The 12600-nt window shown below is 32.2% G+C and overlaps 1 protein-coding gene across 1 annotated transcript; it reads right to left on the reverse strand.

The window, feature by feature from the left end:
* Nucleotides 1-23: 23 nt before the first annotated feature.
* LOC133200476 (uncharacterized) lies at nt 24-6449 on the reverse strand. Its single transcript, XM_061336268.1, has 9 exons — nt 6372-6449; nt 5597-5693; nt 5409-5433; nt 2836-2933; nt 2548-2666; nt 2362-2427; nt 1666-1712; nt 643-794; nt 24-277 (listed from the first exon to the last, which is right to left on the reverse strand). Exons 1-9 carry the CDS (start codon nt 6447-6449, stop codon nt 57-59), a joined length of 903 nt encoding a protein of 300 aa, XP_061192252.1. The 3' UTR covers nt 24-56.
* Nucleotides 6450-12600: the final 6151 nt, after the last annotated feature.

Below are 12600 nucleotides of genomic sequence, written 5' to 3' on the forward strand. Positions count from 1 at the left end.
TTGTTACATGACCTACCTTCATACATACATTCATACATATAATGATATTTCATATATCAAGTCAATAAAAGAGACATAAACTCGCTTAGAAAAATGTACAGATGGCGAGCACAAGTCATGTCAGTTATGTTGACTGGGAAAGGCAAATTATAATGGCTCAATATAGATGAGGCTACGGAAGCAAAATCCTCGTCAATCTCCTTGAAATTATTTCTGACAAGTCTCTGTAACTCAGTCACAACATTTCTCTGAACAGGATGTAAGTAGTTTGAAGCACCTGAAAAATGAGTAAAATAATTAAGATTGTTGGAGCTAAAAGAGTTGTGAAATATTTTATAACACATGCATATGATACATTTTCAATCATTTTTGTGTGCTTTTGGTACATAAAGACGAGAAACCAATGAATATACAATGAATACCTGTCATGTATGTGCTTCCTTTTCTATAACATTTAGCAGAGAGTAGCATATGCTAAATCATGTATATAGCTAAATGTTTTCATGTATATATTTACATGTAAAATAAGCATTTCCTGGAATGTGCTAAATTAATTCTACACTTACATAATAAATTAGAAGTGTTTGTGAAACACTGATGCCACAGATAATTTTACTGGTTTAGCTAATAATTTACTCATACCAACAACTTCAGGATTTTGAAACAATACTTCTGGAATTCCATGCAGGGTATCTCCCAGCTTCTGTCTTCGTATGGAATGAGTATTCCATTGGTCCATTATACCTTTTAGATCTCTCTTTATCAGTGGAAGATAAACAAATTGTATACAGGATCTAAAAAATGCAGTTGTTATATGTAAATATACCGGTATTTAGACTGTTAGTAGCAACAACTTTATTTGCAATTCATTTGTTTGAAATAATAAGGTATGCAAGTGGCCCTGGACAAATCCTCTCATCTGAGTCATGCTGTCACATGAATATTCAAAAAGACTCCCTCCCACACTTGATCAATTTCAGTTATAAGGCTATATACCAAGGTACATGTACATGCTAACGTACATGTAGGTGCACTAAGTCAGAGTGTTATTTTAGAAACTATAGTGTTGTTCTTCTAACATTCCCACAATGTAATAAGCGAAAATCAAAATTTCATGTTCCCATTGAATGTAGCTGTTGCAATGGCTCTTCCATTAATTGTTACTTAATACCCAAAGAATAATAGTTTTGAAATATGAGTCATGTTTGCAGGCAAGACTGGGAGTTATAAAATGTAAATATAAGAATTAATTGAATCATTATTTTTTAAAAAATGAAGTCTCGTAAGTCCAACAGTGTGTGCAAACAAATTTTCATAATGTGCTACCACAATTACAAGTTACTCTATTTGTTTACCATGTTTAAACACACTATTGCAGTTAGGAGACTACATCTTTCAAGAAATAATAAGTGAATGCTTTAATATAGCACTTTCTTTTCAAAGCATAAAAAAGGCTACCATAATTTCTTTTGTAAGTACAAATGACATAATATTTTTATCCTCCATGTTACAGTCTATATTTTGTTACCATTTACAGAGATATAGACGACACTTTATTATCAATGACAGGGTATCATTCTTATCCAAGACAAAATAAATAGACATGTACATCTAATATTTCTTTTCAAGGAGGTTCATCTGAACTCCTTTTTCATCTATACATACTTATGTAGAGGATTTCCTATTTCCAGCAGTTCTTCATACACCAGTCCCTAATAATAAATTCCCAAGATATATTTTCGTATTTTTTTATATTTACTATGGCCATGCATATTACCATAAACGAAGTACATGCATAGTTAAAGCTGAACATGCTTCGTAAAAAGAATGCGTCCGACATATTCGATTGGACTCGGGCTGTATCTGAGGGCCCCTATATATAGAGCCGCTCACTTGGTCACTGTTCAATGTAATCAATCGTCATCGGTGTAGACGGACGTATGCTATACAGCACTTGGTAGCGACAAAATAACTGTGTGCTTCTTCTAAATAATGCAGGAGAGTAAGATACCAAAGAGATTTACAACAGTTACACAGGTCAGCGCAGTATACAAACAAACACAAATATACGTAACTGCAATAAAATGTAAACAAAGGGAACGCATGATAACCAGCACAAACATGGGTCGCCATTCCACACCAATACCCATGACAATAAAGCAGTCACGTGTAACGAATCCGAAGAGTATACCATGGTGCTGATATCTAAGATAGTAATATCGAAAATGGCGTATGCCTATTTACGAGTCGTGTTCAGCTTTAACACACTGTAAAATGTAACTTTTGTCAGTAAAATACTTGTTTTCCAAAATAAATTAAGAGAAACATTTTTGTAATATTTCAGATGTGGCAATAACTTACTTTGAAATGATCCATCCAGAAATCTGCTTTCATTAGCCTTAAAATGCCCCAAAATCTTTCAATTCTCTACAATTAATGTTTGTAAAAAACGTTATTAAAACTTGGACATATGATTTTCTTTCCAGAAAATGTTATCTGTGTGTGTTTTGGGGGTGTGGAGCTATTTAAAACATGTACAATGCTAACCTGATTTGCAGTCGAAGTTCCAAAAGACACTGCACTTGGATCTGTCTTAAGAAATGTTTGGAATGTTGCGATGATCCCATTTTCTGTGCCAGGATCAGCTCTTATCTTTTGAGGACAACCTTAAAAGACAAACTATGATGTTATCAATATATGCCTTCCCTTCTAATTCATAACAAGTATTTTGAAATTTTGGTGGCTTAATTTCAGAAATCAATTGACATTTCTTGAAGCACACTTGCAATTGTAACTTGTCATTAAACATAGTACCCGGTGATTCTGTCACTATACCTTTCATAGTATGAACTGCATTCAGGAAGTATTCTGCTACAACCTCCGGTCTTTTATTAGTCACATCTGCTTCCAGCCATATCAACTGTCTGGAAAATCTATGCAAAATAAGAAATTAGATTTTGTAGTTGAAAGTTTTCCATTTATGTGAATGTTGTTGATCCCATAAATAATTTAAAACAACATCTGCAATACAGCAGATTAAACAAATAAATTCAAGTCTTTCTCATGAAAGTAAATATACCAGATTTTTAAAACCCTTAACCTATTAAAAAGTGTGATGGAAGAACATGATGGAAGGATGGAAAGACAGAAGTTGGAAAGAGCAAAGTACAGAAGACAGACACGGCAAATGATAATTATATGTTTTGGCCATATTCATGGTGGGGCATAAAAATGTCAGATATGAAATGCTTCTATTTGAACATGACTAATCATCGGCGGTGGCAGATTTAGAGGGGGCCTGGGCCCCTCTTTTGTGTCAAAATATCCATAAGATTTAAGAAATCATATTTTTTTTGGGTGTGGCTGTGGGCCTCTACCCCAACCCCAAACTGGTCAGCACCCCCCTCCTTTTCCAAGATACCTGGATCCGCCACTGATTGGCTCTGCTGCTTTCCTTCGAAAGATTTTTTTTATATATATTTACCTACGGTAATATATTTTCCTATGTAAAACTTTGAATGATCTCCTATTGTTGTCCCACCATAACCCTAGAGACAACTAGAGATAACAAGAAGTCTGTGAGCCAGTGCTCACTAATAATACCCCCGCTCTGTTGTGAATACACAAGTTCAGTTATGGACAGACACAGTAATAATCAGGAAATTGACATCGATTTGTACAAAAATGATTCGCAACATAAAGCATGCCTAAACAATGAGCGAGTTAAAATTTCAAGCATCTGCGATGAGTAGTTGCTGAGAAAACTGCGACCAAAATTTCTTATGTATGGCACGGACAGATGCACGGATAAACAAGAAGTTGACATCAGATTCGTATAAAAATGAAACCCACCACATGGCATGCCTAAACAAAGAGTGTGCTAAATTTTCAAGCATCCGCAATGAGTAGTTGCTGAGAAAACTGCGACCAAAATTTGTTACGGACAGACAGACAGACGGACAGACACACAAGGGTAAAACAGTATACCCCTCTCCTTTGGAGTGGGGGTATAATAATTAAAAAAAAAAATGAATATACACTATGTCAGGAAACTTTTACATCTGGTCCAGTGGTTCTTGAGAGGAAGTTTTTTTTTAATTCACTATATTTTCAACTGATCCTTGTACAAGAGCATGGTTCATTTGGAAGAAAAAAAAAAACCTCACCCAAGGATGCTTTGTGGCAAGTCTGGTTAAAATTGGTCCAGGGTTCTGAGAAAGATGAAATGCTAAATGCATACTGACAGACAAGCAGACAGATGGACAGAATTCAATTAGAAAACCACATTTGAGCTTTTAAAAAAATATTTAAAATTTTGATGGTTTCCTTTTGTATCTAAGTAAAATATTTGATTTCAGAAATTATTATATTTTTATGAGAAATCCATGTAGAACTAACATAAAATCAAACCACGCCAAAAAATCTTTTTAATTGAAAAGAAAATGCTTCAAAAACAATATGTCCACAATTATACAGTCCAAAAGAATATTAAAAGTTTAAAAAAAAAAATAACTTAACATATTGTATTTGAATACATTGATCATTAGTGTGGAATGTTTAAATTAATCAAACAAAACAACAAATCATACCCATCAATGCAACCATGAATGCTTATACCATATGGCTTTAGTTTGTCATATCCATCTATAAATGCAGTTTCATGTTTGGAATTACAGTTTAATTTCAGCTTGCAGGTGTCTCATAAGAAGTTTAGACATTTGATATATTTGTTTAATTTTAAAGCATTTCAAACCTATTTCAAATATCTTTTCTTGAAATGACTGACATTTAGGACAGATATCTACTATAAAATAAATGATATGTTTGTGAAACACTGATGCCCCAATCTCAACCAAGCCTTGGAGTGTCCATCTCCATCCTTAGAAGCATCATCCATGCTAATTTAGTTAAAGTATGGCTAAAATTCACTCATCTGGAAAATATAGGGCAAATCCAGCATTTGAAGCAGAAAGGGTAGTGTACATCCCAGCATCATCCATGCAAGTTTGATCCAAGTAGGGCTTATAGTAACATGGACATGTATAGGAATGAAGCTGCTTCAAAAACATTAACCTGGTCAATCATCTGAAAAATGTAAGTAAAATCCAGCATCTGAAGCAAGTGTGGTAGTGTCCATCCCTAGATGCATCATTCCTGCAAGTTTGGTCCAGGTAGGGCTTATAGTTTCCAAATGGACTTGCTCCTAACACTTTTACAGGGATGTGACGCTAACACCCACACCAACAGTATAGCATAAGCTCATCTCGACATCATCGGGGTGAGCTAAAAATAAATTACACAACCTACTTTTCATCTTATCAAATTGTAAAAGTTACATAAATAAATAAATAACAGGATTGATTTTGACTCTTCATTCATGAGCCAGAAGAAGGCAATATTACACTTACCCAAATGCCAAACAAAATTTGGACCCTATAAATACACATTGTACAAATATGGTATAAATAATTGTCCCTGACTTTCATATTCTGTACAGCAGGAAATTAGCTCGCAGAAATAATATTTGCAGAAATAAGAACCCCTCAGTTTCATATAGTGAATAATTCTTAAAAAAAATGATAAATTGAAATATTACCATTATCTGTGGTTAGATTCTTTAATTCTCTCTGTGTTTCATTGCAAACATAAAAGCAGTAATTAATATAGCGGAGAAACTGATGTAGACCGTCTTGCTAATAATGAAGGTTTATGGATCAGTTTAATCACTTACATGTAGTTGTTCGTGATTTTGAAGCTTAATTTAATTAATGATTAATTAATAAATATAATTCTATAACTTATATTTAATAGTGCCACCCAAAAGACGTGCAAGGTAATTATCCACGAAACACACAGAGTTAACCTTTACATGTGCTTATTACTTATTCTTATTACCTTTAATTGAGGCACTTACGTAGTAAAAACGAAGGTTACACATTTATTTAGTTATACTAACAGTTCAACATAACTACTAATAGAAGGGAAAGGAAAAAAAAACAAGGGAAAAAATTAAAATCATCAGGATGCGTGACAACGCTTTGACTTCAAATTGGTATTAATCTGACATTTCGTTATATTTAATCGGGTTCAGAAACGACATGACATAATAAGCAAGGAAAATACTTGCAGTGCTGAATTAATAACATTTCCTTTCTGCAAATTCAAACAACCCCAATTTACTACAAATTTAAAAAATTGCGATTTTAACCTGCTGTACAGTACATGTACAAGGTATATTTCACTTTTTTTCTTGCATAATTATTTTTCAAGCTTTGAAGTGTTGAATTTTGTCACATTTATGAAATTAATACATTAATAAATACTGAGATGATCAATGTTTCATAATTTTTCTTTCAGTCTTCGGTCTATACCTTGCTAAAGTATTGCCTTCTTCTCAGTCTTCTCTGCTTCCTTCTCTTTATCCCATCTTCATCCAAAAGACGAACCATATCTCTTGCTATGGACTTGTATCATTAAACATTTATTTCGTTTAATGTATTAAAATTTTACAATTATTGTCTATTTTTGAGGGCAAACATTATGACTTTTGAGCCCAAGAGAACCACTACCAACCAAGGCTCAGCCAGTCTTAACAATGGTTTTTGAAGGGTGAAATTTTTCAATACAACTCTCAACTGAGAGACCAAAATATTTGTTATACCTGGGTATTTTACTGAATGGTTCATGAAATATAATTATACATGCTTATAGATTCCATGCAGTCAGCAATTTTTGGGAATATGACTCATCATTTTTAATGCTAACTGTTGCTACATTCTGTTGCATTAGCTGGGCATGGTTTAATCAGTCATTGGAATATAGTGTTTTTTATCAAATGTTTCTCAATGAATCAGATTCAACTAATTTACATGAAAGTATAACATCAAAATATTTCCATGTTTGGATGTATTTAATCATGGATGGAGGAATGGACTGACTTTGATTATATACTTACCTGGTAATATTCAGCTGGTGTTTCATTTTTATAATTCTTCTTAGACTTTCAGCACCTGAACATCCATTCAGTATTTCTCTCTACAGAATATTGTAAATTGCATGTATAAGGTTTGCTCTATACAACTTTATATGTATTCTAATTAATATATGCAAGTTTTAGCATAATTTTCTGAATTTAATAGTACACTTTTTCTCCTTAAATACATGTACATGTGTAATGTATGTAATTTTAAATTTTTGCAACAGTGATGATTTAGAGCTGAAAAGACATCAGGGATATGAATTCCACTAAAATATGTCAAATTCCACACATCTTTCATACATATACATCCAACAAATAAGTTAATCATTGTGTTCTAAACTTTCATTGAAGAATTACCGGGTACTAAATGACAGTTAAAAGAACAGAAATATTTAACCTGCACGTGCACCTTTATATTTATGAATTTTCTAAGAAATAAAATTATTACCTGTGCAATATCAAATATTTCATCAAAAGCAATGTCTGCAAGCCTCCTTTTCAAACCAAGTCTAGGTAGAACTTTCCTTGTTAGGCAATTATAACTGCAAAATATTTTAATCACATAGAAGCATCATCATTGAATGACAATTTATGTATTTGATTAAAAGTCATGATACATAACTAGACTTCCAAAAGTATTTTTTAAATTTTGTATTATAATACCTTATGTCACAGTTATGGTTTCTCTGGATCAAATAATGGATTAAACGGTAGTTAAAACCCTTATAAAACAATTCTTTTATCTTTTCAAGTATATCTAAAAGAGAAAAAGAAACCTTTTAGCATAAAGTACTGATCATTTTATTATATAATCTACAGTTCAGCTTATACAAGAACATGATCTAGAAGATTTTCCCGATTTTCCCCCAGAATAATGAAGTTTAACTGTATATCAAAACAAAACATTGCAAATGTCCATTATTCATAAGATATACACTGCTGATCAGACTAAAGACAATGCTGAAAAGGAACAGCTTATTCTGATAAAGCAATAGCAGAAAAGTAATTTTGAGCCAGGCTCATTGCTCTACTCTTAGAGCAATAATTGCCTTTTTGTCAGGGTGTTCAACTGGATATGCTGCTTTCTCACTGCCAAATCAAATTTACAAGTTAAAAAAAAGTATGTTTATGCTCAGACGCTTTTGAGACAATACAACACTAAAATTAAACAAAGTAAAGTAAACTGATAAATTTTCTTAACAAACAAAATTAATGGTAATGTACTTTGGTTTCTCCCATGTGCCATGATGTACTACGATTTATTAATATGGTTGCATGTATGCAAAAGGTTTTCATCCGGTCCCCCTCAGTGTCTGTAGCACATACTAAAAATAAAGGTAGCATAACCAGGATAACACTAATGCAGGGAGCACGTGACCTGTGGTACACTTTGATGCAGAACTTCCCACTGAGGACTCATCTGAGCATAAACGTTTGTCCTTGCTGCATCAATGTTTATTTTTGTACATGGTGTAAGACCCCAGAACGATCCATGTGATAAATTCAATGTTCACTATTCTGTAAATGAGCTCTGCTCTCTATACTTCTGAGTACTTTGATTTTAAATATCACTTACCTTGCCCAATCATCTTCACTTCAGCTTATAATCTTTGTAAAACTACAAATAAGGAATGCAATACATATAACACCCAGTTCACTTCAACAGTATACAACTAAATATACGTTTACAATGTTAATGATAAGAAACTCCTTATACCATATGCTTTACTCTCAGGGTCATTCAGGGTTGCAAATAATTATTAGCCCACTTTCAAAATTTAAGTGTTTTGTCTGAAGGTAAGGGTTGATATTTTCCTAGAAAATTCACTAGCACAAGGGTTACTGATCATTAAAAATTTCTAGCCCAAACCTCAAACTAACTAGCCCAAACCTCAAACTAACTAGCCCAACAATTTTTTAATGCAAAATAAATTAAAACACAACAAAAGTAAAAGTTTCAAATGCTTTGGTAACAGAAACAAATTAAACTAGTTTTCAGTCAAAAGAAACCAGTTTACATACATAGAAAACAGAAATAAAGTCACAAGAATATTTTCTGGTCTGCTAGTCTGGCAGACTATATTTACATTTAAATTAGCTAGCCCTTGAAGTCTTAAAACAATTAGCCCCAGACTTTGGCTACCAATTTCAACCCCTGCTGAAGGCTTCAAACTCTTCAGGATGTTATTGCCCACATAGCAAGTAAAAATCTTATTGGAACTTCAAAACATACTGAATCGTGTCATCATTACAAATATCTTAGATTACAAAAACCAAGTGGAAATTTCAAACAAGAGGTATCTAACACCACAGAAAAACAATAGGGCATAGCTTTTTGGATTATGATAAAAGAGGATCCAAAACTTTTTCTAATCGAAATTGTGGAAATTAATTAAAAATGGAATTTGATTTGAAGTAAAGCAGTATGCATAAGGAGTTTGTTTCTCTTTTCTTTCTAATTGTTTTCAACCTTTTAGTTACATTAATGTGGGCCCCAAAGCAACAATACAGGCTAGTAAAACTTGTGAAGTTAGGATCCTACATGACTTCTATACTTTCAGACAAGCAATATCAGTCTTAAAAGACAAGTGTAAAAAGTCATACCTTGTGGGCAATGACACCTTTGTGAGGAGCAACCGTAAGAGAATTAAATCACCCGCATGAAAGAAATTCACGCGCACATGTCTGAATTTCAAATGCGAAGGAAAAATTCGCGAAAAAGAATAAATATACACATGCAACTTATTTGGAACTCACCAGGATTTTGACAAAAAGGTTGCATAATGTGTGATAAAAAATTTATCAAATCATATTCCCTCTTGCATAGTCAGCTTAAGAGTTACACAGAGCTCATTTTGTTATATTCCGAATACATACAAAACCTAGTCTTTGAATAATGAACTTGTACTAAATAACTAACTACCTAACATGCTAAACTAGGCTAGGGTTTCATTCCCTGACGAGAAAATTCGAACTAGGGGCCGTTGCAGAAGAAAGCTAGGTTTGAAAGTTCTATACCAGTATACCTTAACATTTAAGTTTGAAAGTTCTGTACTTTAACATTTAAGCTTAAAACATTGCTGGTGTGGTATTTACTTCTTACCGTGTTTGTCCTTGCTTGTAACTTTTGTTGTCGAAGTCTGAGATCATGAGACTGTCACTTCAACAGTAAAATCAACTGAACCCACATGTAAATGTAAGGATCTCTCTCAAATAGACGCTTTGTATCCGTCACGCTAGAAATAATATTTCTTCACGCTCAAGATAATATTTCCTTCACGCTTCAAATAATGTGTAGTCTGTCACAATAATAATCGTGTCTCCCAGCGTTTCAACATACTTATTGTTTCAACAAGGGGGAGTTTTCGTTCCTGTCACTAGAAAAGAAGTTATCTTTCCTGATGAGAAATAAAAAATAAAGTTTCTACGAACATATTAAGGCGCACATTATTATTGTTGCAAATATGGTGTGGTTTTTTTTTTAACGTGCATACATTTTTATTTCCATGAAAATGGCTTTTTTTTTCTTTTTTTTTCTTTTTTAATAATTTTCAAACAGTAGTTGTTACAAGTATGCATTCTTATAAATCGTTGAAGTAAACATAATACAGCTGTAATATGAATCTATAATCTTGGTGCTAAATAAAAATAATGTACACATCGACCGACAGGATTATAATTATTGCTGTTGGCAAGATTATAGTTGTAAGACATCAGAGGATAAAATTATTATTATTATTGGGCTAAATAAAGATAATTCGTACACATATTATGGTAGTATAGTATGGAAACGTGATAATTGTAATTTTTGCGGAGAAATATAATAATATGTTGTAAAAAAAAATATATATATTTTATTTTTTTTTTTATTAATTTGTGGTACAATTATAAATATATAGGAATAATAATAATGTGGAGGTACCCAAATTATTATTGTTGCAGAAAAATAATAATGTTGTAAAAAAGCAAGATTTTTATTTTTGTATGAGAGAATTATTTTTGGTATAATTATATAGGAAAAAATAATAATAATGTGGGGGTACCCTACGGCTTTCCATATTATTCCTATACTTTTATAATTGTACCACAAATTAATAAAATAATAATAATAATAATAAAAACAAATAAATAAATAAAAAAATAAAATAAAAAAAAAATCTTTGCTTTTTTTTTTCTTTTTCTTTTTTTTTTTTTTTACAACATTATTATATTTCCCCGCAAATATTACAATTATCACGTTTCCATACTATACTACCATACTGTGTGTACAAATTATCTTTATTTAGCCCAACAATAAATAATAATTTTATCCTCTGATGTTTTACAACTATAATCTTGCCAACAGCAATAATTATAATCGGTCGATGTGTGTACATTGTTTTTATTTACACCAAGATTATATCATATTACGTTTACTTCAACGATTTATAAGAATGCATACTAGTAACAACTACTGATTGAAAATTAAAAAAAAAACACTTTCATAGAAATAAATATGTATGCAAAAAAAAAAAAAAAAAAAAAAACAGAAACAAAAAAAAAAAAAAAAAAAAAAAAACACATTAATTTTGCAACAATAATAATGTGCGCCTTGTTCGTAGAAAACAACTTTATTTTTCATCGGGAAAGATAACTTCTTTTCTAGTGACAGGAACGAAAACTCTGTCCCTTGTTGAAACATTATTATTGTGACAGACTGTACACATTATTTGAAGCGTGAATTATATTATCTTGAGCGTGGAGAAATATTATTTCTAGCGTGACGGATACAAGCGTTAATGTGAGAGAGATTTGCACACATTATTTGAAGCGTGAAGGAAATATTATCTTGAGCGTGGAGAAATATTATTTCTAGCGTGACGGATACAAAGCGCCTATGTGAGAGAGATCTTTACATGTGTGTTCACCGTTCAGTCGAAGTGACAGTCTGAAGACGTCTTCGACAACAAAAGTTACAAGGTAGGACAGACACGGTAAGAAGTAAACACCACGCCAGTAATGTTTTAAGCTTAAATGTTAAAGTACAGAACTTCCAAACCTTAATGTTAAGATATAGAACTTTCAAACCTAACTTTCGAATTTTCTCGTCAGGGATTGAGTCTTAGAATAAAACATAAATTGTCTTCTGCACACGCCAGGAGTATTAGAAATCGCATCATAAAATATGTATTTTTTTTTTTTACAGATATGTTTTGTGTAGAGTGTGGTCACAAGTTTGACCACAACAATCCCAAATTTTGTGGGAATTGTGGGATGAGAATAGGTATGTGAAGTTATAACTACATTATATATATATATATATATATATAGAGAGAGAGAGAGAGAGAGAGAGAGAGAGAGAGAGAGAGAGAGAGATGTCATGAACTGAATATAAAACAAAAAGTTGAAGCAGAGAAGAACAGAAATATGTTCAAAAGAAGTTTAACATTCTGATGTATTATAGTTTCGGATTTTTTTTTTATTGGAAAACATGGTAAATACTAAATAAGAACCGAAAATGAAGACATGCAGTCCTGAATCTGCAGTGAATTATTTGCTGAAATCAAACTAGAATGAACTATTTTACAAACCAGATCTGGAAATTTAGGGTTCTTCAGCAAAAATCAGGTGAAAAACATGAC

The sequence above is a fragment of the Saccostrea echinata genome, unplaced genomic scaffold (assembly GCF_033153115.1).
Source record: "Saccostrea echinata isolate AGI-Se365-2 ecotype Australia unplaced genomic scaffold, CSIRO_AGI_Sech_v1 ptg000040l, whole genome shotgun sequence".
Taxonomy (NCBI): Eukaryota; Metazoa; Mollusca; class Bivalvia; order Ostreida; family Ostreidae; genus Saccostrea; species Saccostrea echinata.

Bases quoted from the DNA above. Each gene is read 5' to 3' on its own strand.
- LOC133200476 (XM_061336268.1), bottom strand. From the start codon at position 6,449: ATGGTTCGTCTTTTGGATGAAGATGGGATAAAGAGAAGGAAGCAGAGA. The intron at 1,713-2,361 runs GTAAGTTATTGC...ATTTATTATTAG, and splicing joins TCTGGATGGATCATTTCAAA to GGACTGGTGTATGAAGAACT. The intron at 795-1,665 runs GTATGTATAGAT...TGCATTTTTTAG, and splicing joins ATAGGAAATCCTCTACATAA to ATCCTGTATACAATTTGTTT.